The sequence below is a fragment of the Actinia tenebrosa genome, unplaced genomic scaffold (genome assembly GCF_029948245.1).
Source record: "Actinia tenebrosa isolate PJP-AT-01 unplaced genomic scaffold, QUT_ActTen_1.0 PGA_scaffold12__29_contigs__length_12842862, whole genome shotgun sequence".
Classification (NCBI taxonomy): domain Eukaryota; kingdom Metazoa; phylum Cnidaria; class Anthozoa; order Actiniaria; family Actiniidae; genus Actinia; species Actinia tenebrosa.
Window position 1 is genome coordinate 7,096,675 of NW_028292572.1, and position 26,414 is coordinate 7,123,088.

Here is a 26,414-nt window from a genome sequence, read left to right on the forward strand (position 1 = left end):
ATTGTTTTCAGTCTGCATTATCCCAACAAATGCAGAGGAAAATCAGACATATTTAGTTCAGTCATTATTGGCTTTGTTTCTATGATAAACAAGCTAGAAAGAAAACAATTGGATTTTGACAAGATCAATAATTATACTAGATAATTACTGAGGCACGCAGCATTCGTAGGTATAATGCAGCGAATGCTGCGTGCCTCAGTAATTATCTATTAATTATCCCCATTGTTTTGATTGTGCATATCTGACTATCATACACTATCTGCAGAATCATAGCCACTATAGCTCCTAAAATATCACAAATTCCCCTTAAAGGAGATCACTCTCAATTTCAATATTTTCCAGGATGTGTGCTCCCAAACCTCCTAACTGCTCTTTCCTTTGCTGCTCATTTGCCTCTGTAATGGCCCTAAACTGCTTAACTGTTTCATGATCCGAGGAAAATCATTTTATTATGCATGCTAAATGTTGTGTAGCTTGACTTTTGATAATAATCTTTGTACACAGGCAAAGGAGTGTCCCAAGTTGGAACCAGAGTAAGAACCAGTACTCAAGAAAGACCTCACAGGAAATGACCAATCATCTTGACTGTGTCAGGAATCAAGGTTGTCGAGATCCAATGTATTTGAAGCGCTCCAATACATACGTCGCTGTCATGGTTGTTTGATGTATGAAAATCAATATATAAGGAATTAGGCTTGTTTGGAGATCACTCAGTAGCTGAAGAGGTACAACTGAATGGGCTCTTGCACATGAAGTCCACAGGGTGTCAAAGTCCAATTGTTTGCCCCTAAGGCCTTGCAGCATAGGACTCATTTTACTACTCGAGTGCAAACAATATAACCGTGAAACTTAAATTACTAAATAGTACAAAATAGTGCTAATTAAACAACAGAATTTGCATAAAACTGCACTATTTAGTATCACTAAAGCTTCACAGTTATATTGTTTGGAATCTAAAGGGTAAAGAATATTGCTAGCCAATAAGAAAACGAGATTGTAACATACCCGTGTTCTTAGTTCCCCTCGCACTAGTGTCAATTCAATGTCTGTAGAGTTTTCATTTCAAGGCAGAAAGTGCTGTAAAATTTTATGGTCAATAAAACTGTCAAGTTTTAAGGCTTTGTATTCTATTTTGCTCTTGTAATGTCTTGGAAAGGTATGGCAGTACTGGCGTCAAGCAAACAAAACCTCAATAGTCCCCTTCATAGTTCCTTCCTGTGCCATCTTGAAAGGTAGTCGTACCTTTTCATGGATGAACGGTGAGCTTGCAATGATAGAGATGTGAATAATTGTACAAGGTGTTAAAAAAGGTCTCTTTCATTGCAAGCTCACCATTCGTCTCGCTTCGATGCAAAGGCATGGCTTGCTTTCAAGATGGCGCAGGGAACTGTGAAAGGGACTATTATAAACAGCCTCGAGGGTGATCTAAATTGACTTGGATTAAATTTTTGAAGAGGCAAAAATCAAAACCATGGACGAGCTTTTGTCACAAGTGCTTTGCATTTCTTCCTTACCCCTACCCCCCAATTTAGACTTGGCAATTACTAATTATTGGTTGAAATTAATACGTCATTTCCAAACCAATAACAACTTAGGAAGTACCAGAACCCTGGGTTCCTGTCGCTTCAGTGTTTAAACCTACGAATGAGAAGCACTGGAGTGAGACAGCCTCAGGAATTCCAAAGTTTAGATTAAGGAGAACTAGTCTCCTAAGTAGCTGCTATTAGTGCCGTCATGCAATGCTCACTGCATGATGATACCAATAGCAGCTGTGTAAAGGCCGGTTTAGACGGTACGATTTTCGCCTACAACTATCATATACAACGCACTTGCGTCTGTCGTAGGCGAGTCGTAGGCTTGACTTACGTAATCCGGCCTTAAGAGGCCAGCAGAAAAACTTCCCTACTTACAGCTGTTAACAGTGAGTCAAGGGCATTTTTATAATAAACGTTTATTACATGGATTCAAATAGGGTAATGAAACTAAAAAAATCAACATCAGTTATTCAATATCATGGTTACTACAAGAGTATAAGGCTATGTTCCTTGGTTCCTTTATGAATGACAATACTGTTAATATTAAACCTTGGTAATGTTAACGTTAAATAATATTATGGTAGACTGCATACTAACATCCTTGAAAACGTTGTAAGATATTGTACAAATTTGCACAAATTAGCAAGTTAAGTAAACCATATTGAATCATGCTTGGTTAAGTTTATGCATCGATAGTTGTACATCAAAATGTAATAATGCATGTAACTTTGCACTAATTTGTACAATTGTTACTCAAGTTTTTTTAAGGATATAAGGTATACACTCTAGCACAGGTATAAGCTGATCCTATTAAAGAAAATAAAAAACAATGCACGTTTGTCTAAGAAGTCTTGGCTCCCATCTAAAAAAGAACTCGTGAAGAAAACAAAAAATTAGGGCCATCCTAAATAATTTCTATCTATATGTCAACACCCTAAGATCTATGTCCTGCCCTTCGCACTCCTTCTGGCTACTGTTCTAGTATAGTGGAAGGAAGGGTTAATAACAGACTTATGCTTGAGTTAACACAAATGCTGCATATGCAGACCTCTAGTAAAGATCGAGTCATTCTAAAGTATATGAAGGGTGAAAAATCTTAACCCTGGTATAGTGGAAGGAAGGGTTAATAAGAGACTTATACTTGAGTTACTTAACACAAATGCTGCATATGAAGACCTCTAGTAAAGATTGAGACACACTAAAGTAAATGAAGGATGAAAAATCTTAACCCCAGGTCAGTACTTTCTATCATTTCATCTCTTCTAACTTGGAAGATTTGACTTTAGATACTTAAAAGTGGCAGTGCATCTATTCAGGGGTAGGGCTTCTGCTGCGTCCTTCCCGTTCATCCTCTTGTTCCTTGCCTCTCTCACTTGCTGGAGATTCAGATCTTGACGCTGATCTGGATGGAGATCTGGCAGGGGTTGGAGAGCGTGATCCTGACTTGGATCTTGAGCATTTTTCACGTCTTGGCTCTCTCCTTGATCTGCGATCATCTCTATCGTGTCTTGGGGAACGGGAGCGGGATCTTGAGTGGGATCGGCGTCTGCTACGTCTGGAACAAATAAATGTATATTTTACCTAAAGGTTCTTGAAAAAAGCTTGAGAGAAAAACAGAAAAAACTGTGGCACCATCTTGAAATAAGGGAGCCTTAAGGACTTTTTAATTTTTTCTATGGGAGAGGGAGGAGCCTTTTTGGCACTTTTTTTTTCTATGGGGGAAGGGGGATTAAAAATTAACCCATGACTTATCCAAATAGTAAACACTCTTAAATTTGAAAAACTTAAATATACATAAGTCCCACCTTGGAGATCGGCTTCTTTCACGGCGCCTGAAAATAACAGTCAAAACATTTAATATCTATTCCTAATGAATTAATAAATTAACAAATAACTACTGTGTTGACACTAACCGGGACTACTTGAATAAAGCCGAAAAATCAGATAAAAGTGAATTAAACAGAAATTGAACTGATAACATTGTTAGCCAATCAGATTATCATGTTCTCATGCTCTTTATATATCGATGTGCTATCTGATTGGCTGGTTAAACATGTTGAACTAAATGTTGCAATATGATTTTTTGATTTTTTCACCGCAATCAAACTACCTTCATTCAGAAGGTACGACTCCACTACATGTTTCATTTACAGGAAGCAAAAAAGCGTGACAATAGCAAAGCTCTCAGAAGCTTACAACTCTTTCCATTCAAATGAGAGAAATCATACAATTTTTGATACGACGAAATAAGGTTTTGGTAGACGTCAGTCAAAGTGTTTTCATAACTTCATTGAAAGAAATACAAAGTTTTCAAAGGCATGTACCGATGGAATTTCATGGAAACACCTTGATTGATGTCAACCAGAACCTACTTCATCACAACGGCAAATTGTATGGTTTGGCTCCAGTAATAGGGAAGCCCTGTTAATGCTGTGGCATTTTATGAGCATCAAATCATAAGAAAATACTGTAATTTGTAAATTTGCCCCTGGATGCCTCGTTTTCACCCAGCCGTGCGCCATTTTGAACTTAGGTGCATAGGGCATTAAGGTTCAATCTAACACATCACAACTAATAAGTCAGGTAGATTTTCGATAGAGTCATTATTTAACAGATTATTCAAATATTTTACCTTGGGCTTCTGCTTCTTGATCTTCTCCTGGAAGAAATTTCAGAAGAAAATTCATGTTAGACAAACCCACGTGAAAAAAAGGCCAAACTTGCTCAATTATGAAATTTGAGCAGCTTTGGCCATGTCCACACTAATGCATTTTCAAAATGTCTATTTTTTGCCAACATGAAGACTCAACAAAAACTTTGCATCAACAAGAAAAACGATTTGATGGTGTTTAGGAAAAACACTGATATGATTGAAAATGATGCAATGTTGTCATCTGCTCATTGAAAAAAACAGAAATGTCAGTGTGAATGACGACGGCATTTTCCAAAGCCTCTGTTTGCTGTCCACACTAATATGACAGGCCTCTGCTTTCAAATGTCTTCACTTGCTCTGGAGAGTGTTTTCAAATGCATGCTCGGCATCGAAAGTATTGAAAAGTACGTGTTTGTAATACAGTGTACTCAGACCCTTTTAACATAATTCAAACTAATAAACTCATAAAATTAATATTTATACCTTGGGCTTCGGCTTCTTGACCTGCGCCTGTTAGGTAAATATTGATTAAAGTAGTTTTTTAGTTTCAAAGAACATCAAATGGTTCAGGGTTTGTTTGTGTTGAGGCATCAAATTAAAATTCAAGGACCAAAAAATTTTTTTTCAAGGAGTATGTTCAGCTAACTACATGTAAGCCACATGTTGTTTGCACATGGCCGACTTTCCGAGTCGTTTCCAGCACCCCTCATAAAAGGGAATTAACATCTGGTTGATATTGTATTTTGCATATAGTTGTAGCGCGATCAATATAGAAACATATCAAACAATTTTGGATGACTAGATCTATTTCAGAACCATGCAAGTAGCAACCAAAGCAGAAATTCAAGGAGTTTTGCTAAAATCGTAAAGTAGCCGAGTGCCTCTCGATACTTCTCCAGTGTTCTGTCAATCCCCAAGTGCTTAACAACTAAACGAAGCACAGCTTTTATTTCTTTAATAAAATACAAATTACAAAAACCGTTATTTTGGATAGGAATGACGCAACTGAAAGTGTGCACACATGCTGTGTGCTCTCAACCAATGAGAATGCGACATTTATAATATCTTATGATAGTTAATAAGAGCTTCCGACCCAATGCCGCTATTAGTATTACAAAATATGAGTGCTAATAATATGTCTCAAATACCTGTCATCTCTATAGTCTTCAAAAGAGCCCTTAGTTCTCCTCTCCTTGTTCCTCATGCTAGATGGTGCTGTAATAAATTGGATAAGTTTTCAATTATTATGATGCACCATGGATGTTCATTGGGCTACATGTGGCAAACTGTCGCACAACATTTGTTGGGTTCAGACTTTCTTTTTTGATGGAAGCAGGGGTGGTAAAGCGGTGAGAGTGCTCGTCTCACCAATGCGACCCAGGTTTGAGTCCTGCCATGCTTTGTGTCGTACGTGAATACAGTTTCTAGCTGGTTATCTCATGTGCTTCGAGGGTTTTTCTCCAGGTTCCCCCCTCTGTAAAAGTTATTTTCTAAAATCCAATTGGAATCCAGTGGAAGAAGAGCCAATCTGCAGAATCCACTGTTAATCTCATTATCTATATTCTTAAAATATTTTCTAAAGGTCTGTAAAAGGTATATTGAGGGATCTTACTTTTACGGTCCCCTTCAGCAAACTGCACCTCTAACTCTCTGCCCAACAGTATGGCCCTGTCCAGGAAGTATAAGGCATCTTCTGCATCACGTATATCTTCAAATGTACCACTCGTTAAGGTGTCTATTACCATGGAAGCTTGTATTAATCATACCTAAATCTTTGCAATCATTCACGACAACGGATAACGATCACTTTGCTTTATCTTTGGTGACCTCTAAATCAAAGGACTTGTTTGGACCAAATCATTATCATTTAGTCGGCAACGTGGTTGCTTTGCTTTCGTTTAACCTTGTCTGTTACAAGTTCTTGAACTCTATCTTTTATGTTAACTTTTGATGCTGCCTATCTTGTGTAGCTCTCAGGCCGATTAAAATCAAAATCAAAAGCCTTGCTTGGTACCTTTATCAGTACTTTGATCTTTCCTGTGATAACTTGAAATTGCTTTGCTTTTATCTTATTTTATTGGTTTAACCTCTGGTTTATTCTGTCGCCTACCTTGAAAGCTAAGTGGAATGAACTCTAACACCCTTGTATACTTGTGTATTGCAACCTTGCCAGGCTGGAACACCTTGAACCTACTTTCTTTTAATTCTTAACCGCTTTTTGGAATTAACTTGAAACCTTAACACTTGCCGCTGACTTGCCTTGACCGAACCGCCTTGACCTGCTGCTTTTATCCACAAATCAAAAAGTAACCTTATGCAATGAATGGCTCTTTGAAACTTTACGCTTTGTCTTGGTAGACTTTTACTTTGATTGCCTTTCTTTGCCTTGAAAAAATTTCTTTTTACTTTAGCTTGTTTAAGCCTTCAAAGAGAATATGCAAAACATTTTTATATTCTTTTAAGCATCATTAATGTTTGAAAAGATTAATGATATAGTTTTTTCACTATTAACAACAAAGCCTAAAATCAACTTACAGACTCTAAGGAACCTTTACTTGAAAATACATGCAACTTGGATTCGCTTGCTTGTTAGGACCAAAGGTTTTAATTTTGCGCTTGGCATTGGCTTGAGAGCTTGGCAAATGCCCTTTGACCTTGTTTTGGCTACTTGACAAGGAGGAACAAAGATGCTTGGTCGTTTAGTCTAATATCTTTGCCTTTGTCTTTGACTAGAGCCCTTTTTACTTGGCTTGGCTTTTATAGAGTTTTAGGACCTGAGATTGTACAATAAACATATAAATGAATACAAAAATCAGGCATGAATTTAGAAAATATTTTGCTACAAAAGGAAGCCTTTTTTAACATTCAACTCTCTGGGGTATATCTATGCGTATGAAGTCTATAATAAGAAGCCGACTGCAATATTTAGTTAGGCTTTAAGGCAACAAATGTAAATGAAAATATCAAAAATAAGATTATAATAATTTTATAACTAAAAACTGTAGCTCCCAACATCTCCGCCAGACTAATGATTGAAGTGTGTCAACAGGATTGATTACTGTAAGATGTGATGTGACATGACATGTTTCCTTTAAGACATGATGTGATAGTTGCACTGTCTGACTATCAAGAGCAAAATTCAGATGTTAATGCATCATTAATGTCACATGATGAAAAAACTTTATCTTTGCCATTACTAGGTCCAAATGTGGTGAATTTGGTTGAGAGACAGCGCCACAGACCTTTTCTGAGATAACGAACAAGGTGTATTCTGGTCTAGCTTGAGTACAACTTCTTTTCTTCTTCATGCTTTATATGGTATTGTTTGTACCCAAGCTAGGACACAATGCATCTTGTTTGCATCTGGAGAAAAGTTTTACTTTGTCAGAACACAATAAAAAGTTATTATTATGATTATCATCATTTATCTGACTCTGAAAAGGCATATTTGGAATGCTGTTTCAAATTCAAATCAGTTTTCTCTATACCACAAGTTGTTTACAGCCAAACAACATCTGCTTTGTTGTATAAGTTCTGAAACTCTTAGTGTCTTAGAATAAGAAAACTGTCTTCTCTTGAAACTAAACCTTTAAAATTCTTTAAAGCATTCTCTATTTGAAGTAATGCATCTTTTATGTTAGTGATGGCGTCTTAGCTCTTTACACCCATGACGGTTTCGCCACAACATCTGCTATTAAAGTTTACAAAAACTCTTTTAAAAAGTGTTTTAGAAAAAGAAAGTTTCAAAGCCTTTTATGACTATATTCTCTTAAAAATAAACCGTTAAAGTTCTATAAAGCATTCGTCTATTTTAAGTTATGCATCTTCTATGTTGGTGATGGTGGATGGGAGGCCAAAATTCAACTAAGATAATAAGCTCTAATTAAAGTTACCAGTACCAAAACTAGTTAAAAAGAAGTGTAAGAAAAGGATATTGTACATAGGAAAATCCTCTGGGTTCTCTGGTATAGTAGTCCAGTGGAATATAAACGTCGGTTATACGGCCATATTTGCCGAACATTCGCCGAAGGTCGTCAGGCCTGAAAACAAATCGAGAAAAAAGTTACAAAAATAACGAAAACTTTGGCATTTCCTTTGAATAGATAGTTACCTTGTCTCTGGATGAAGGTTTCTCACGTAAAGTGAGCTGTTAGGAGGCCGTGAATAGCGAGACATTTCGAAATTTTCTGCTGCTTTTGACGCAACAAAACAGAGTGAAAAAGCTTTGAACCAAAACCACGCTGTAGAGAGTATTATGGGATAGTTATTGAAACCACTGTACCTTGGCACAGCGGCTACTTTCAAAAACGCAAGAAAAACCTTCAAAAATTCAAATAAAATCGTATAAATCTAAGTCCTCGTTAAAAGATAATCTTTAATAGATTAAAAGCAACATTTTGGATAATATATATTTCAAGAATAACTAATATTTTAATGGCAACGTTCATGGTGATACTTGGTGAAATTTTGTGGGTTGCCTGTGTAATATGACCAAATATGGTATATATACAAAGAAACGGACTAATTAGATTTTAACATTTGTTTTGAGAATTTAACCCTGATAACAACAATCTTTTTTCAGAAACAAATGTTCAGGAATAAATGTTAATAAATTCTTATGACTTTTCAGATAACTAATTTTAAAAATGATATCGTGGTTTTCCTGTGTAATACCCAAATATGGTTACCATGACCATATTAGGATTTCGCGCGCTCGATTGTGTTTGGCGCGAAAGTTCGTATTCGTTGTTGTCAGTTCTTCGATTTTCTTCGTCCTTCTAACACGTTTCTCTACCACACTCCTTTATTACCCCTTCTTATCTTCAATTTTCTCTCCTAAATCTCTTAGTTTTTAGCTAAAGAACTTCATTTATAGATAAAGTAAGAATGGAAGTACAGACTAGAGCGCACTCTAGAAGCAAAAGAGAAAATAACAGAGGTGAAAATCAAGGTTCTTCGGGGACAAGAAGCTCACCGCGTAAGAGGTCGTATCAAAGGTACTCCAGAACACCCGCTTCAAGCTTGAAAGTTGTCCTCATGATTAATAATTCTTCCCGCTCTATGTTATTTTAAAGAGTCAGGTTTGTTTATTAGGCCATTCAAAAAGAGTTGCGTAGGTTTTTTTGGTATCTTTTTGACTCGAGAATATTTTTGGTTTTGGCGCCATATTTGAAGAATACGCTACCTTCTTCATGATGGATCAAAGCCTTTATTCTAAAACCTAAGGCCGAAAATATGATTTTTAAAATAACCAAAGCTGAATATACTCATAAAACATAGTTTGATCATAACATAAACAAATCTTGATTCCAATCACTTTTATTTTCAAAGATTCAGCACACTTATGAGTTGCAAAAATTTTAACGAATTAACTAGAAATAGAAAGTAAACAAGGAAAGGCTAAAAAATATAATTTCAAAATAATTTTCCAAAAATTCCTTGTTGATGTACTTGATGGAAGGTTGGAATTTTAAAATATTTTGAAATCAGGTGAAAATTCAGAAAAGATCCCCCAAATCATATGAAGTGATTTTTTAGTCCTTTGAGCAATAAGCTTGTGTTTAAAGTAATTTTGAATGATGTATGAAATCACAGAATTTGTTGTTGTGGCAAATTAGGTGAATGTTAATCAAAACATTTCCATGACATTGTTCAGAACAACAATTTCAGAGGCATATGCCTATGTATAGATTGCAAATGCTTTGATTTGCTTTTGAATAGGGAACAAAGGCGAGGAAGCAACAGCGCTGAACATCCACTTCCAAATGATGATTTACGTTCACCATCTCACAAGCAGCCCAGATTCAAGGGACAAAAGGAGAACACTCCCAAGAACAAAATGATAACCAACGGTGACAAGAAAGGACCATGGAACCAAAAACATTTAAAGAATGAAAAAGTGGAATTGGATAATCAAGAGTTTCCACCTCTTGGTTTTAATTTTGACAGGTAAGATGTAGATCTCTTACTGATGTGTGGTCTTAAAGTAATGAAGGGTAGCATAACATATGTTTCCCCTCAACACCCACCTCTGGGGTCTTGCTTGGACTTACTGTGTGGACACACTAACCTGGACCATTTGAATAAATCTGACCAATCAGATAACAGTAGACTAGACAGAGATTGAACTGATAGCAAAGTTAGCCAATCATATTGTCACATTCTCACACTCTTATAATATCAATGCACTATCTGATTGGCTGGTTAAGAAATATTGAACTAAATGTCGCAATATGATTGGTTAATGATACTAGCTTATCAAAGTGGTCCTGGTTGGAGTATCCGAACAGTAATTGCTGAACTCAGGTTCACAAGTTAGATCTCTTCCTTGATTTGAGGAATTTTCTCTGGGTTCTCTCCCTCTGCAAAACCTAAAAAGCTGATTATAATTTGATTTGTGAGTTAGCTGTACTAAGAGTTTGATCAGCCCAGAGGTAATTTCATCATAGGTATTGATAAAATTTGAATAATTTTTTTCTTTGCATGTTGTCTTTAGAATTGCCAATTTAAAAAAAGATATTTTGTATATTAGAAGAGTTGCATTCTGCTTCACTCCTGGCTTTAATGTTTCCCAGGGTTCACCAGATTTTTCTCTTCACGAAAGTAGCTATTCAAAGTGCTGTATAATGCAGTAGTGGCTGCTACCATGGTATGTTTAGTAGTCGATAAGATAACTCATGACTAATTTTACTCCAGATATACACCAGAATCATCAAAAGACTGGGGAACTATTGTCCAAGAAGAAGAAGAAAAGCTTGTCCAATGTAAAGAGAACAACAGAAAATCATCAAAGTAAGTCAATTATCATAAGTATTGAAGACTCTTATGCATTATACCTTGCACTTGTGTTGCAAAACTTAGAGGTTTTTGATATTATGTGAACTTGGCAGTTACAAGCTGCACATTAAATTTTTTTGTCGCCGTCAATCAAAAATAATCAGTGAGAACCTCTTACATTTAGGACTGACAGTCAAAGCGAACTTTGCAACAAGCCTTTGAAATGTCTGAGTTCGCAGAATATCGAAAACTGCAGTAAAACAGATATACAGTTCATTAAAGATTATTGCATGTCAAGTGATGATAGCGAAGTGCAGGAGATCAAACTGATGTCTGTTATGACTGATGAATTTCATGATACATCCATTTATTCATAGTACACTTTCAACCCATGCATTATCCATTTATCTTCATAAATTCACATTTCCATACATGCTGACGTTGCCTTTAATCCCATCTATCCATTCTTGCATTCACTTCTCTATACTATGAGGTATGTCACCTTGTAAGTAGATAATGTGCCATTTATCTATTGAAAAAGACATACACAGATTAAACATTGTCTGAAAGCAGCAACAGTTTTGAGTTTTTTTCTGATTGTAGTCACTGTCTCAGACAGCACAAACACTCACCCATATCATCAGTCATATGTTCAGATGTTTGACATGATCATACCAATCATTCTTATCTGATGACATGCTATGTGGGAATTATGAAAATTTTTTTGCAGTACACAATAGCCCGGGGGGGGGGGGGGGGGGTACTACCACCCCAACTTAGGTAGGGGTGTGCCACCAGGACCTCAAAACCCTGACCCTATCCCAGCCCTAAAATTTTGATTTCACATACCCTACCCCAGACTAAAACTAAGAACTGTATACCCTATCCAAGACTAAACTCCAACATGCATATCCCCAAAATGGTTATTCAACATATTTAATGTTTTTGTGCCGGCAGAAAGCATAGCCTATTCGCCAGACAAAAACAACCAAATCATTAACCCTATCCCAGACAAAATGTCCAAAAATGATACCCTACCCCAGACCCCCCCCCCCCCCCCCCCCCCTGGTAAAACCAGAAAACCTATAGAAAAACCCTCAAAGTAAGGGAGAAAATTAACAACAAACTCAACTTACATATGACAGATTCTGGGAATTGAGCCCTTGTCGTAGTAGTGAGAAGCCTGCGTTCTTACTGCTATGTTACCCATGTTTCCACAATGCATCCCTCTAGGATGGCTATCTCCTATGACTTTGAAATAGGACACTGTTAATGATTATTATTCTCTGATTAGAATCAAGCGACGATTAATGCTATATGATACCAGTGAGCCTACCCCCAAAGAAACAACTGATGACAAATCCAAACCAAAAAACAAAGTCTTGAGGCCTATAATAACAGACCCACACAAGTTAGGACAGCGACAAAAACAGATTGAAATTGGGAAAAATACAGTGTCGTATGGAAATTACATCAAAAATGTACCAAGGTAAGACCTGAGAAATGAGTGTTTGCACCCACCCAATTTCGAGTCACCTTGCAAGTGAGTTTGTGCAGCTAAAGTCTGACAATAAATTGTGTGTGTAAAGTGAAACAAACATCTTTTGATTGAATTTTATGTGTTATACAGCTTATCTTTAAGCAATAGCCCTCTTTAGCTTAGGTAAAATGTTTACCCATTTCAGACTATGTGTCACTCCTGAGAATAAAATCTTTTGTTTGAGTTGTATACATCTTCCCAATTAGTAGGATACGTGTGCACGGCTTTAAGTTTTGAGACTATAATAAAGTTATTATTATTATTATATGTATTGTCTTTTCCTGGCAACTGTACAGCAAAGAAACAATATGATGTCATTAGTAAATTTACTTGATTCTTGAATTGCAGAGAAAATCGTTCTAAAGAAGATCCCTGGACTCCAGACAAGTTCCAGCAGTGCAGCACCAGGTCTTGGGTTGGGCAGGTCAAAAATTGGCGCAGACGTCTGCATTCTTATGACACCAACTCAGATACCAAAGATGACCTGTTCTCAACATCATCAACAAGGTTTGTTGGAACAATTGAATCTGGTTTAATCTGATTTACACGAGAAATAATTCAGTTTCCCAGGGGAGAATGACTCTATTGTCATGCCTCCTGTTGTGGCTGCCATTAAGTGATTGTGCAAAGCCCCTATACTCCAGTATCAAGTTCTCTGTTGTTTAGCGTGAGCCTAGATTTTGTGTAGAATGTTTTATTCCAGTGAAGGTCCATGGAATTTCAATAATAATGTGGTCATAGCTGTGCATTCTGTATCTGGCCTTCTGAATTTTTGCATCATTGATGATATGCCAATCACCATGTTAGATGGAAGAACTATAGAAACCCTTTCCTCTGAGAAAATAAATTTCATAGTGGAGCAATGAAGCTCTTTGATATCCAACTGGAAATGGAAGGTCAGAGGTCTTCCCCCTTTGCAAAAATCAACTTTTAACATTCTAATTGGAATTTCAGTGGCCACTTTGTCAGTGGAAAACCAGTGCCAAATCCTTTTTTTTCTTGTTCATGTTTTGTTTTTCTCATTCATGTTTTATTTTGACCATGTAGCAGTAGCCAGAACACAGATGAAATCAAAATGGAAGATCAACAAACACAGCCTAAATCAAAGCACATAACCATTGAAGAAATGTTCCAAGACTTTGACCTGGATAGCTGTCTGATGGAGGACGATGGGCTACCGTTATAAATGCAGATTCAAAATGGTCTTACTGGTAACGATATTAAGATTTAAGGAAAGACTGTTTTGCAGTATAATAAACCTTCTAAGCTTAGGCATTTTGTTTTCCCATTTCAGACCATGTGTCATTCTCATGAAAATAAGATTCTTTCTTTTTATTCGAATCGTTTACACATACCCTAAGGAATGACACAAGTTCTGAAATGGGAGAACATTATGCCTTTGGAAGCTTTATGGGTCTATTCATAATTAGAGTCGACCATATAACCTAATCAAGCAATAGTCGATCTAATGAATGTCTGTTCAAAAATCTCATAGGGGACATTGAATTTCATTTTTAGACCCCCCTAGCTCCCCAGGCATGTGTAAAAATTGGCACCTCCCCCACTGCAATAAGGGAAGAGGGACCTAAATATAGAAACAAAATTTGGATTCTTCATACAGCAATTTTACTGCAAGTTGATTTACTTTTTCTAAGCAGAATTGATTTGCAGGACTAATTCTCTAATGTAAATTATTTGTGTTGAAAATTTTTAACCATATTTGAATTTCATGATGATTCCTTTTTAGAAATCTCTTTTAATCTTTGAAAAAGAAATTTTTACTTTTTAATGAACTTGTAAAAATGCATGCATTTTCTGGAACCATTGAATAAAAAATATCTAGATTCACATTTTCATAAAGTATCATATCATCACTAGTCTCCCCCACAGAGAAAGTGTTGCGTGACGACACTGAAAGCGGCTGTGGGGGAGACTATATCATCACTGGTTTAATACTTGTATTTGTGGAAAATGAAGAGTGATGTACGTAATAGCAGTACACTCGCCTCTTTGATTCCAATTCTGGACTTGTCATCATGTGGGTAAAGTTTATTAGGTCTTTCCCTTGATTATTTAAGTTTTCTTCCCTCTGCAACACCTAACTAAATTCTAATTTGATGTGTGAGTCAGCCATGCACAGACTGATCAGCCCAGAGGTTGTTTCTGGTCGAATTTGGAGGTTAATTTACCAGCACTATTTATAGTAACCTGCAAAGGAAACTTTTTCAATCATTCTAGAATTTCCAAGTACAAAACAGGCCAACAAACAGCTGAAGAATAAATTTTATTTTATCGAATAGTAGCTGTAAAGATACAATAATTGTTATTAAACATTGGAATATATATTTCTCCCTACCAAAGAAATTCCTGGAAATTTTGTTCTAAACTTGGAATTCTTTTAAGTTCATTCCAATAAAATAAATTTATATTAGGATAATATTGCATTAGCAAAATGTCCATTTTACTTGTCACTTGATGGTTGAGTCTAAATATAATTTTTTACTTCACTCGTAGAACTATGCTTTGTTGATAATTGTACAGAAATTTGTTCCCTGCTAGCAGTCTCTCTCCTCTTTATCTCCCTTCTTTTAGGCGGGGAGGAGGGAGACTCTGCCAATGTAGAGCCTTTCCTTTAACAATACACTGCCGTCCACAATCGTGGATGAACAAAACCAGTTTTAAAACTGGTTTTTAACCAGGCACATGTAGTACGCATGAGCAAATGTAACACACCCTGGCGCCAAACGTTGTTTGACGAGCGGCTGTCAAAATCATGACAGCGTTGCTAAGTTACACCACACAGGCTTGACAAGTATAACGTCCTACATCGGCAGTCTATTTTTCTCACTCCACCGAAACAAAAGGAAAACAGGCTCTGCTAGCAGGGAAAGAAATTTGTAAAACTTCTGAAAATTTTTAGTATTGCAAGTTGCCATCAATACAAGACTAGTTATAAGATTGGCTCCATCATGATCGTAACCATGACAGAAGGCAGGAACAATTGAATCTGCTCTATTCTAAGCTACCGTTGTGGCTCTGTTCATGGCTGCCATCACAAGATCGGGCAAAGTCTTTAATGACTCATTATTGGAAGCGTAAAACAAATTTCAATTGAAAACTGCTGGGAGAAAATCAGATTGGAATCGATTTAGATCAAATTTATGTCTTCTATGAATAAATTTAGTCACTGTCAAATGAAAACAATAGAATTTGTTTCTATTAATGTCTAGATTGGAGTGATTTTACTTGGCCTATGAAAAAAGAGTAAGCATACTACATTACTAGTAGATGCTAATTCCATTGTTTTATTTTGTTTTACTTTGACTGTTAGTCACTTATGTCCCATGGCTTGACTAAAAACATTCTAAGAACCATTTGAATGGTTAGTAAGAATAGTCCAGTTTCGGGTTCCAAAATACTGCTGTCTTTCTCGATTACAGACTCATTTACTCAGGCTTCGAATCAGTGTCTAATTACTTGCAAATACCAACGGTAAAGTAAAGAATGCACAACTTCAACAATACAAACACTTTGGAACTTGACGGACCTTGACTAGAAAACGTGAATATTCTTCACAAAATTGAGGCTAAACCTGAGTAAATGAGTCTGTAATCAAGAAACACAGCGGTAATTTGGAACTCGAAAAGGGTATATTGGTTAATTTCATGTGCAAAGTAAACTTACTATCATATACAGCTACCGGTGAAGCAAAAATCACTCAAAATGCAGAAAGAATAATTATTTGATTCCCATAAAAATATCCTATAACATTCTTTTGTAAGGTTTAGTACAACGTAAACATTATGTACATACTCGATGCCCATAGAAATAACGTTTCATATTTGTTTATTCGATTATATTTACTTTTACTGTTGATTTCAAGATTCTATAATCATTAATGTAGTTTTTTGTTAGATGTACATTAAAAAACCTTTAAATGTATGACGACAATTTTATGACAAAAACTTTACATATTATTTACAATGAGACAGTTGATAATCATCAATCTCCCTCATATTCAATGGTAAATCATTTCTGATTTGATTAATGTTGGGTTTTTGGACCTTATGTTTACCTGGACAATATGCCGTTAAATAAAGAATTGATCAACCTAAAGGTTCCATTTCCTTTTAGAGTTATAACGAGTGTTACTTTTCTGATTTAAGAAACGTGAGGTGGTCAATCCACAATTTCCTCAGACATTTACAACCAATTATTGCAAGAGCTTTAAATTTGCAATATTAATGACAAGGTGTGTTTAATACGACTGTTTTAGATTCCATTATCTTGGCTCAAACACCTATCTGTTTATATCTCCTGTTTTGATCTTTGCTCTTCCTTCAGTAATTCCATCTCTTATTTACCAGTTTGTTTGACACCAACTTTGACTTCGGTACGACAGATTGGACAAGTTCTGTTTGACTGTTGTCAAGAGAAAAAAAGTATTAATAACGTCTAGGAAACAGATTTTTTTCAACCTTCAGCAAAAAATTTTTTTCTCTATTCCTTACTTTAAAACATTTTACATAATGTTTTAATTTTCATTCAAACAAAGAGCTGGCTAGTCCAAAAGTATTAGAGATACCATTTTGTTCTATTCTCCTAATAACATCCTCTCAAGTCGAGTTCTGAGTTCCCAACATGTGAGTTTAGTTTGTTCAACATGTTCTCCAGTTCCATGAGGTTTTTCCCCCAGGTTCTCTGGTTTTCCTGACTCCATAAAAATCAACTTCAGAGTCATAAGCATAGAATATTTCATTTTAAGGTAGTGAGTGATCAGCCACTAAAATATTCATAATATTTATAAACAGGGCTGTCAACCCCCAAGATATTCAGATCTGGAGAATTGATAGGGAATGGACATGACGTCACAGCGGGAAAAAAGGCACAAAAAGACGTCATTCACTTTGTAACATTTGATGTGATTGGTCTATTTCTTTATACCAATCAGATTATTGCTTATAGTTACAATGGGATGCTTGCAATAACAGGTTATTTGGAATGTTTTGATTTCGTAAGCGATGTAAAATAACACAAACAACACAAAATAATTGGAATCCTATGGTTGTAAAAGTCGAGTCTCACAAGAAATGGTGAGCTTCGGCGATTATCCGGGAGATTTGAGACTCTAATCTGGAGACCAGGAGATACGGTCCAAAATCTGGAGACTCCTGGTTTATCCGGGACAGTTGTCAGCCCTTAATAAATTAACTTACTTTTAGCCATTTATCGATACATCTCGTATGGTAGTCATGAGAACAGGGCAGTTTTCTTATAAGCTGTTTCTCATCAAAATCCGCCAAGCACACAACACATCGTCCATCATCACTTTGCTTCTTTGATTCCGCTGTAACACGGAATGTTTGTAATTGGTCTATTTCTGCTCTTGTTAAGCCTTTGGGTTTTGCTTCTCCAATTTGTTCAGCAAGATTCAACAAAGTCTGAATGTATATACATAAAACAATTTAATGAATCGATCAATGCAACAGATCTCTAGCTTTGGCATATTGTTTTCCCATTTCAGACCACACGTCATTCCCTAGAGTATCATTTCTTTGTGTAGTGATTGTGCATGAGAAGACACATGAATATGGATACAACTCAAGCAAAGAATCTTATTTTCAAAAAATGACAAGTGATGTGAAAAGGGAAGACATTACTCCCAAGGTAAAGAGGTTTATCCCTCCCAAGAGAATGGAATAATTTACAGTCAGCGGTATTTTAAATTACACAACAAATGAAACCATTTTGTCCCCTAGTGGGGTTGAAAGGCAGTTAGGTATTTCCCATTTGTCCCCCATGGGGGGGGGGAGGTGTGGGAGTTTTTCCCTACCTCATAATTCTCCTGTTGGTAAGCCTCCTCCCATACTGCAGGCTGCGGCGTTGGGTGTGTTGTCGGCACAGGCTGCATTGACATGACAGACAATAGATGGTATAATAAATCTGGGTACGTCTGGACTCTAGCAGAGTGTACTGTAGGCGGCTGTTGATGGTGGTTCATTGATTGTGACCATTCAGGATTGCTCTGCCATCTTCGATAATGTCTATGATGCTAATTAAAACAAAGGATAGTGATGTCATTTTAGCAGTTTACAATATTAAGTGCACTTGGCAGTTTCAAGCTGTACACTGAAATGTGTTTTTTCCCCTGCTGTTGAAATAATCAGTTAGTACTCTTTATATTTTCGACTGCGGCAGTGAAAAAAACAATAATTTCAACTGGCAAACTCAGAACTACTCAGTTCGTGTAATATTAAAAATTGCAGTAAAAGACACTTGCTTTAAACTCATGGATTCCTAAACATAAAAACTCTACTAACAAAGCTGTTTCACAAGCATAGCATAGGTGGCACGTTCTGCTAAGGTGCTGCTTCTTACCACCGAGTTACTTCAAAACTGGGGTTATGAGTTCGATTCATGATTCATAAACAGCATATGTGAGTTGAGTTTGCTTTAACTGTGTTAACTGTTGTCTTCCTTGCCACGATGCACGTGACAAAGGACCGTTTTCTCTGTGTGCTGTATCATCCTCCCTCATCATGCGAAGAGCCAGCCCCATAGGGGAGTAAATATAGCTTATAACACAATAAACAAAACCTACCATCTGAGATGAAGGGAAAGGATGAGGATGGTAAGGCTGAGGTTGGGCTGCCTGTGGAACTTGATACGGAGGTTGGACGAAATGATGGTGATGGTGGTGGTGGTGGTGGTAATGATGATGATAGTGTTGATGGTTGCTGGCGTTAACATCCAAATCTGGATTCTGAAATATCAACCAGATAGATAACTTTATTTTCTAGTTTAAGTTACGTTAAGCATTTCCAATATTGCATATTAGTATGTTTACACAAGTGAATATGATATAAATCCATCATGCTCATCGGTCACAATTACGTCTTATGCTGCTATGTTCACCTACAGGAGAATATAACGAGCACACACTCGTTTGCTGCTTTGTGCCGCTTGCAGAGATAAATAGAACACAAAAAACCTCTCTCTCCATTATTTATTAAATTCACTTGCATTAAAAACACTAAAACAATTATTCACTTCAGGCTCAATGAATATCAGGGAATATTTATATTGCCGCTCGAAGACTTGCTTAGTCTTTTATTTTTGAATTTATTTTTTTATAAATCATTCATGCTTTTATTCATTTTTAGACTTATTGTAATGTGCATTTGAAAATTTCTTTTAATTGATATTTGCATACTAGGGTGAAGTGAATATCGGAGAATATTTACCAGGACGCGAGTCTTCGAGCGGAGAGGTAATTATTCTCCGATATTCACTGAGGCTGAGGCAAATAATTGTCTTAGTATAAATACACAAGTGATTCTTTTGAAAAAAAGGAAAAAAAAGAAGATAACAGCAACAAAGCGGCTGGCCGCCATTTTAGATTATTGCTTGAGGTGATTACCGTGTGATAGTGTGAGTTTCTCAACCAATCAGCACGCAAGATTTTCGATAATCACCTGTGTATTTTACTAAAAATTGATAAATCAAATTTTAAATTATTATAATTCATACCTCACTTGGTTGGGGCTGCACATAAGTAGGCGTGGCCATCGGCACACTATTAACTATCAATCTATTTGGAAAACTCGTAATAGGGACTGTTCGAACATGGTTAGGTATTTGATCAGAATCAAGTATAAGAGGTGTTGCAGGTGCTGGAGGGTGCTGTAGAGGCACCGTTGATGACATTGATGGACAGTATGACGGATTCGAGACACGGTGGATTGATCTGTAATGTGAATGGTGGTGTGGTTCTCTTGATGTCTGTGCATGCAGATATGGACATCCTCGTACAGGCCTGAAATAAAAGAACGAGATCATGAACTTGAAGTAGAAAGAGTCACGTTATAAATAAGTTAAATCATATACTAGCTGTAAGATGCTGATCATTCAAAAATAAAAATATTCAATATTCTATTCCATCTCTGATCTACCAAGGTCTTTAGTTAAATATTTCATGTGGTATATTTAAATAATTAAATATCAGATGTACCCATGGCTGTCATATGGTTGCCCAGTGACACGATGAAATGCTGATGAATGAGGATGTTGATGGTGCGGCATGTGACGAAGGGGTTGGTGAGCCATGGTAGGAGGAGGGGGTGTTTCTGCTGTCAAGTCTATGACTGTTGGGCTATAACCATATTTAACCTCATTCTGAAATAAATAAAAACAAAAAAGTGTAAGTTCACTATCGACTCAAAACAACCTTCAATCCATTAAGTCATGCATGCATGGCTAACCCACAGATTGAACCCTGAAACAACCTCTGGGCTGATCTAAGTCAGGGCATGGCTAACTCAAAGATAGAACCCTGAAACAACCTCTGGGCTGATCTAAGTCAGGGCACAGCTAACTCACAGATCAAACCCTGAAACAACCTCTGGGCTGATCAAAGTCAGGGCACGGCTAACTCACAGATCAAACCCTGAAACAACCTCTGGGCTGATCTAAGTCAGGGCATGACTAACTCACAGATTGAACCCTGAAACAACCTCTGGGATGAACTAGGTTAGGGCATGACTAACTCACAGATTGAACCCTGAAACAACCTCTGGGTTGATCTAAGTCAGGGTACATGCAACTAACTCACAGATCAAATCCTAAAACAACCTCCTGGCTGATCAAATTCAAAACAAGGCTAACTCATAGATTGAATTGGAATTTAGAAAGTTGGTTTAAAAAGATAATGAAGTTCCCAGACAAAAACCCATTTAAATCTCCCGTTCAAGTGTGCCAACCTTATCAAGACATTCCTTTTTTTAATCTGTTATTTTAAAATTCACCAAAAATATGCTTCACCTAATATTATTAGCTTATTAGAAAGCATTATTCAATTTGTTATCATAAACAGTCTAAGTGAATTATATCAACAACTTTATAGATTCACAATCTCTCCTGAATATAAAGCATATAAAAAACAGGTTTTTAACTGAACCACACAAAAAGCAATCCATTTTTAAAGCTAAAAAGCCCACATAATGGAATGTAATTCTAATCATTAACTGAAGTCTTTGAAGATAAAAGCTTTGGAGCAGATCTGAACACACTCAAGTTACATATACTATAAACTTGAATTTAAGGTAAAAAGAGTTCATCTAATGGTAACTTTACTAAGTTAAAGATTGACAAAATGTATATTATAGCCATCAAATGTTTATCTCTACATAAGTTCATTTTGAACCCCTAGAAGAAAAAATTTCTATTTCATTTGTTTTATTTATATACTTTTCTTCTCAAAATTAAACTTGATCTGTAAAAAAGAAAACATGGGATAAAAATATACAAAAGACTTGCGTTTAATCATTTTAATATTCTTTCTTTTAATGTATATCATTGGTAAAAACTTTCAGTTTACTTTGAAGTATCTTCCACAAACAGTACAATATTTTTAGTTTTTCTACATTTTAAAAACACCGTTATAAGGAATAATGAAAAAGATTTGGTATTCAATTCATTATCATGCAACATTTCTTTAAGATACTGGCTCTTTTTTCTTTAGTGATGATGACTAACATGAAAGCTATGCATTCTTCATGTGTGGTTTAGAAGGCTTTACCTTAGAATATGCATTACATGACAAGATTTGATGATCTAAAGATGTAGAAGGTGTTGGGGCTGTGCTCGCCATACTTTTATATTCGTTGTCCTAAAGAAAAAAGATGGAAAAAATGCTATAAACTTTAAAATTGAGGTATATCGTAGCCACGTTAGCACAAAACTAAAACATTTATGGTTATTCTGTCAAGCTATTCTTATTTTAACCAATGAATCATTACCACATTCTGAAAATTCTCAAAGTTTTCATTACAAATTATTTACAACCTTATGTTGGTAAAATCATTAATAAGACATTAGAACTCATTTTTTTAAAACTATAATTTGTCTTCACAGCAACAAGAATTCTATTATTTGGGAAAATCTTAGAATAATATCTCTGACAATACTATATGACAAATCATATTCATAACATGCAGCAACCAATCATACAAAGGACCTTTTGGATATCCCATTATATAGGACTTTCACAAATTCAAATTTTGAGCTTAACAAAATATTCTATTCAACAATCCTTAGGGAGTGAGATGTCAAAGAAAATATACTCCAGCTGATCTAAATCTTAGTTTATTCAACTTTTTGTATGTCTGTTGACAGTCTCAGTTAACAGACTTTCAGAAATGCAAGCTTTCTTCATCAGCAAATATGCATTCAGCTGGAAGTGAACAATCTTTAAAAACAAGGAATTTTATTTCATAAAATGAAGAGCTCTACTTTTATTATACTGCTATATGTTTCATATCTAATTAAAGTAGGAAGTAGTGGGGTTTTTTTCAACGGGAAAGGAAAATAAATGGGAAACATAAACATGCTAAGAGATAAGAATGGAAACAATAGAAATCTATGTACAATAAATAAGAGTTCTTTTTGTCGTATTTTTATGAATTTTCGAACATTTAATATTAATAGCACTTTAAAGCCAAGAAGCTTGGAAACATTCTAATGTTACAAAGATTATGGCTTAGGTTTAGAAAATAATTTGAAATATCAGAAATGCCTACTTTGAAAGGCTACAGTGGTGTTAAAGACACATTTTTTTGCATTAAAGCTTTGATTCATATTAAAGCAACCAAATGACAAAGGAAAAAATACTTCATTGAGTTTTTCAGTCGATGTAGAGCTCAACGAATGGTGTAAAAATCTTTGAGTTTACCGCTGTAAAGTTCAGGGTCACTTGGTATAGAAAGCGTGACACGACTTCCACAAGATGGTTTTGTTGAAGAAAGGCTTACTCAGTACTTTTTCATCCTCAGGACTGAACAGATTTCTTTCTATAACACACTGGAGTATTTTAAGAAGTTGGGATTTCGTTTCCAGATCTCCTAGGGTATTTCTTTCGAGCGATTCGTTGGAAATATTTGAAGATTAAGGTCATTGTATAATGGAATATTCAACACTATCACGCTTGTTAATTTATGCATGAGCAAACAACATGACCAATAACACGGACAGTTTTCTCGAAATATTCCCTTTAAAATTTCAAATAGAGTGGAAACTTCGACCACCGATGATATCGTAGTATACTAGAAGAATCGTATATGAAAAATCTAGGAACAAGACTTGAAATTTCGAAGACATTTAGAGCGCTTTTGAAGCTCTCTGAACAGAAATATTAAGGAGCAAATCGATTCGCCTGAAGGCATCATTAACATGCGAATAAAGAATGGTTTTCCTCCGCGAATCTACTGGTTTTATGAAAGCATTGATAGCTTAACGTAAAAAACAACCAGAATCTAATACGAAAATCCTGAATTCAAGCTTATATATTCCTAAAATTAGTGAAATTTAACCTCGTAAGGTATGGTATTCTCTTCGCTAGATCTTTACTGCCTTAAAAATAAGACTTTTTGCTTTAAGAGTAGAATAAAAAACTAGTTTTTACCAGCTAAAGAAAACAAAAGAAACTTATAGAAAGAAAACATATTAAATACTAAATTTTGAAGCTGTTCTATGCCTCGAGAATATCAAAAATCTTTAGGGCTAAAAAATATTTTTCAAATCATCAGATATATTGCACTGAATTCTCTCAAAACACACACATGCGGATTGTAGGAGAAAAGAATTCCTATTGAAATTATAATGACATAGGAGACAAAAAAATACCTTACATAAAAAGCTTTAAACACAAAGGATTGTAGTAAGAAACGATGTGAAGTAGGGAAAAACTCTGGAACCACACAGAGAGAAAGACATACAAGATTACTTCTACCACAGAAAACATTCTTCCTAACTTTTCACGAAAATAACCGATTGCTTCAAAAAATTATTCTCTAGCATTGATTAAGTCTAAATAACCAAATATTCACGATCTAAAAACATATTTTTTATCTAAAGGTAATAAAAGGTTTAGAGAATAGCAAGGATGTTTTCTTCCGCGCGCGCAGATCTTGAAAAAGCGCGATTTTACCTTCAAATTTGAATCGAAATTGGTTTTTCAAACCCAAGATCTGGTCTTCGCGGATATTTTCCAAGCGCATCAAAGCGTTCGATCTCTCAGAATATACCCGTATTAGAGAAATTTTAGACCGAGTTTTGCGTATTCAAACATCTAAACAAGATGGTTCATATTACGAGGTATGAAGCGATGGAGTTTCATGGCTGTTCGCCCGGTCATCAGTTCACCAGCAAGTAAGGGCGAACCTGCCTTTATTTCTTATTCTATCCTCCTATTCCTAAGCGTTCTTATAAAATAAAGGTAATTTCTTATACAATGAAGGTTTAATACAACCAAAATTGTATATAACCGCATTCATTTTATGTTTATACCCCTCTGTTCTGGTCTCGGGTAGAAACCAAATATGAAACTTACCTCGCTGTATGTTCAAGGCAGAGCTTCAAAGAGAATTTGAACAAAGTTTTCCCGTCTAAACTCCTTTAATCTTCTTCTCCGATCTTGAAATAAATGTCTCCACGCTCAACAATTGGGTTTTGGGAGTCTTATTTTTGGCTAAAAGGAATACGAGCAACCAAAGGTAGGAGTTTGTACCGTGAACTGCACTACTGCATGTGGATGGCGGTTCCGCTTTGTAGAATCAATCAATGGAGACTCTTCCATCTCTTTTGTTGACACTTGACATCACGCTAATTGCATTGTGACGTCACATGGCATTCTCGAAAACCCTTCCCACAGAGCTACCAGAAGAATTATGTGTCAGAAAGACTATATCTCCGCTCTCTCTGATCAAATCGAATCCTCCTGGCCAATCTTCGAGGATTTTAATTGAGATTTTCGAAGAAATTTTGAACTCAGATGAAGAGCCAAGAGAGGTTTACTGATAAGTTTCATCGAAAGCCAATGAGATGCTCCGTTTGAATATCAGATCTTGTGTCTCCAGGAAAGTAGAATACGAGCCAAGCAAAAAAATTATCTTTCGTTTTTCATATATATTAATATCTTTGTTTTAAATCTTATAGATTAAAACTTGGTGCATAAAGGCTGCGTAGTCAATGAAAATTTCCTAGTTTTTTTTAGCATTTTGGACATACATTAAAAACACGAGCTGAAATTGACTTCCGGTTTGAGTTGATGGTTCAAAATAACACAAAGCAGTTTGGGCTTTTTCAGATGAAAATAATTCTAGGGGATATGACGTATGAAATAAGCCATCTACTGTCTCGAATTTACATTCTATTTAACAAAAAACTCTTATTTATATTTTGTAAAAATTAAAGTATTAGTTGAAGTAAGGACGCTGATAGGAAGTCTTTCTTCCTGGGAGATGGATTATTGTATAGAATAGTCTTTTTTATTTTCGCTTAAGCTTTTTTGCCCAAAGTGGAAAGGACAATACGCTGCCTAAAAGGAAATGGGCCGAAGCACAATTCATAAAGCACCATTGTGTTTTCTAGGTTGTCATAATGCGTTTTGATTGGTCAAGCACATCTGGCGACTCACCGCCTCCAAATATCAACCAATCAGAGAAAGCGACTATTATAAATAACTTACTGAAAAAGACAAACATTTTGAAGGTGAATTTTTAAAAGAACATGACTGTGGCTTTGAGAATCCGTAATTTGTTCCCCGAAACGCGAGAAGTAATCAACGCTAATGAGTTATTAAAGCTTTGGGGCTTGGCGAGACATTTTTATCAAAAATCCAGATTCGTAAGAGTCTAAAAGTCTGAAAAGAAACGAACGTGTCGTCTTAACAAATAATAAAATCATTTGCATATATTCTGAAGTCATTTCTAATAACTTGGTCCCCCTTATTTTGATATGCAAGGATACTTTTGAATGACAGAATCACCCGAAATCCGTCAAAGTCAGAGGTAAATATTTCACACAAAAGAAAAAGATTGTAGTCTTTCGCTTTCGTTTTGTTTAAAGTGAATAA

The 26,414-nt window shown here is 35.8% G+C and overlaps 4 protein-coding genes across 9 annotated transcripts in view; 2 read left to right on the forward strand and 2 right to left on the reverse strand.

The window, feature by feature from the left end:
• The window catches only part of LOC116305435 (bromodomain-containing protein 8), a 22,170-nt gene extending 21,054 nt beyond the window's left edge, over window positions 1-1,116 (forward strand). For all 3 annotated transcript variants that reach the window (XM_031715329.2, XM_089027900.1, XM_089027901.1), the window contains one exon: window positions 505-1,116. Coding sequence is in view for 2 of the 3 variants with exons in the window: in XM_089027900.1 (XP_088884026.1) it covers window positions 505-572 (68 nt within the window). In the remaining variant the exon portion in view is untranslated. The remainder of the gene's footprint in view (window positions 1-504) is intronic.
• On the reverse strand, window positions 504-8,429 carry LOC116305439 (serine/arginine-rich splicing factor 10). Of its 2 annotated transcripts, XM_031715335.2 has the most exons (8): window positions 8,300-8,429; window positions 8,124-8,228; window positions 5,801-5,904; window positions 5,337-5,403; window positions 4,672-4,698; window positions 4,168-4,194; window positions 3,341-3,367; window positions 504-3,090 (listed from the first exon to the last, which is right to left on the reverse strand). In XM_031715335.2, exons 1-8 carry the CDS (start codon window positions 8,362-8,364, stop codon window positions 2,844-2,846), a joined length of 669 nt encoding a protein of 222 aa, XP_031571195.1. In that variant the 5' UTR covers window positions 8,365-8,429; the 3' UTR covers window positions 504-2,843. The 2 variants fall into 2 exon arrangements, with proteins under 2 accessions (XP_031571195.1, XP_088884028.1); XM_089027902.1 differs by lacking the exons at window positions 8,124-8,228; window positions 8,300-8,429 and adding an exon at window positions 6,724-6,932 and having other exon boundaries at window positions 5,801-6,610.
• A 533-nt stretch (window positions 8,430-8,962) lies between these two features.
• On the forward strand, window positions 8,963-15,317 carry LOC116305438 (histone RNA hairpin-binding protein). Of its 2 annotated transcripts, none has more exons than XM_031715333.2 (6): window positions 8,963-9,185; window positions 9,910-10,137; window positions 10,885-10,980; window positions 12,260-12,454; window positions 12,854-13,012; window positions 13,553-15,317. In XM_031715333.2, exons 1-6 carry the CDS (start codon window positions 9,076-9,078, stop codon window positions 13,689-13,691), a joined length of 927 nt encoding a protein of 308 aa, XP_031571193.1. In that variant the 5' UTR covers window positions 8,963-9,075; the 3' UTR covers window positions 13,692-15,317. The 2 variants fall into 2 exon arrangements, with proteins under 2 accessions (XP_031571193.1, XP_031571194.1); XM_031715334.2 differs by having other exon boundaries at window positions 13,556-15,317.
• On the reverse strand, window positions 14,777-25,408 carry LOC116305436 (uncharacterized). 2 transcript variants are annotated; one of them, XM_031715331.2, is made up of 8 exons: window positions 24,891-25,408; window positions 22,083-22,172; window positions 20,517-20,680; window positions 20,036-20,321; window positions 19,107-19,268; window positions 18,339-18,557; window positions 17,722-17,946; window positions 14,777-16,927 (listed from the first exon to the last, which is right to left on the reverse strand). In XM_031715331.2, exons 2-8 carry the CDS (start codon window positions 22,152-22,154, stop codon window positions 16,862-16,864), a joined length of 1,194 nt encoding a protein of 397 aa, XP_031571191.1. In that variant the 5' UTR covers window positions 22,155-22,172; window positions 24,891-25,408; the 3' UTR covers window positions 14,777-16,861. The 2 variants fall into 2 exon arrangements, with proteins under 2 accessions (XP_031571191.1, XP_031571192.1); XM_031715332.2 differs by lacking the exon at window positions 22,083-22,172 and having other exon boundaries at window positions 24,891-25,403.
• Between the last annotated feature and the right edge of the window lie 1,006 nt (window positions 25,409-26,414).

Coding starts and splice junctions, on each gene's coding strand:
- LOC116305436 (XM_031715331.2), bottom strand. CDS start 22,154: ATGGCGAGCACAGCCCCAACACCTTCTACATCTTTAGATCATCAAATC. Junction 20,322..20,516: donor CAACCATATGACAGCCATGG/GTACATCTGATA, acceptor CTTTTATTTCAG/GCCTGTACGAGGATGTCCAT. Junction 18,558..19,106: donor CTTTCCCTTCATCTCAGATG/GTAGGTTTTGTT, acceptor TGTTTTAATTAG/CATCATAGACATTATCGAAG.
- LOC116305438 (XM_031715333.2), top strand. CDS start 9,076: ATGGAAGTACAGACTAGAGCGCACTCTAGAAGCAAAAGAGAAAATAAC. Junction 10,138..10,884: donor CTTGGTTTTAATTTTGACAG/GTAAGATGTAGA, acceptor ATTTTACTCCAG/ATATACACCAGAATCATCAA. Junction 13,013..13,552: donor TTCTCAACATCATCAACAAG/GTTTGTTGGAAC, acceptor TTGACCATGTAG/CAGTAGCCAGAACACAGATG.
- LOC116305439 (XM_031715335.2), bottom strand. CDS start 8,364: ATGTCTCGCTATTCACGGCCTCCTAACAGCTCACTTTACGTGAGAAAC. Junction 5,404..5,800: donor TGCTGAAGGGGACCGTAAAA/GTAAGATCCCTC, acceptor AATTTATTACAG/CACCATCTAGCATGAGGAAC. Junction 4,699..5,336: donor GAAGACTATAGAGATGACAG/GTATTTGAGACA, acceptor TTTACCTAACAG/GCGCAGGTCAAGAAGCCGAA.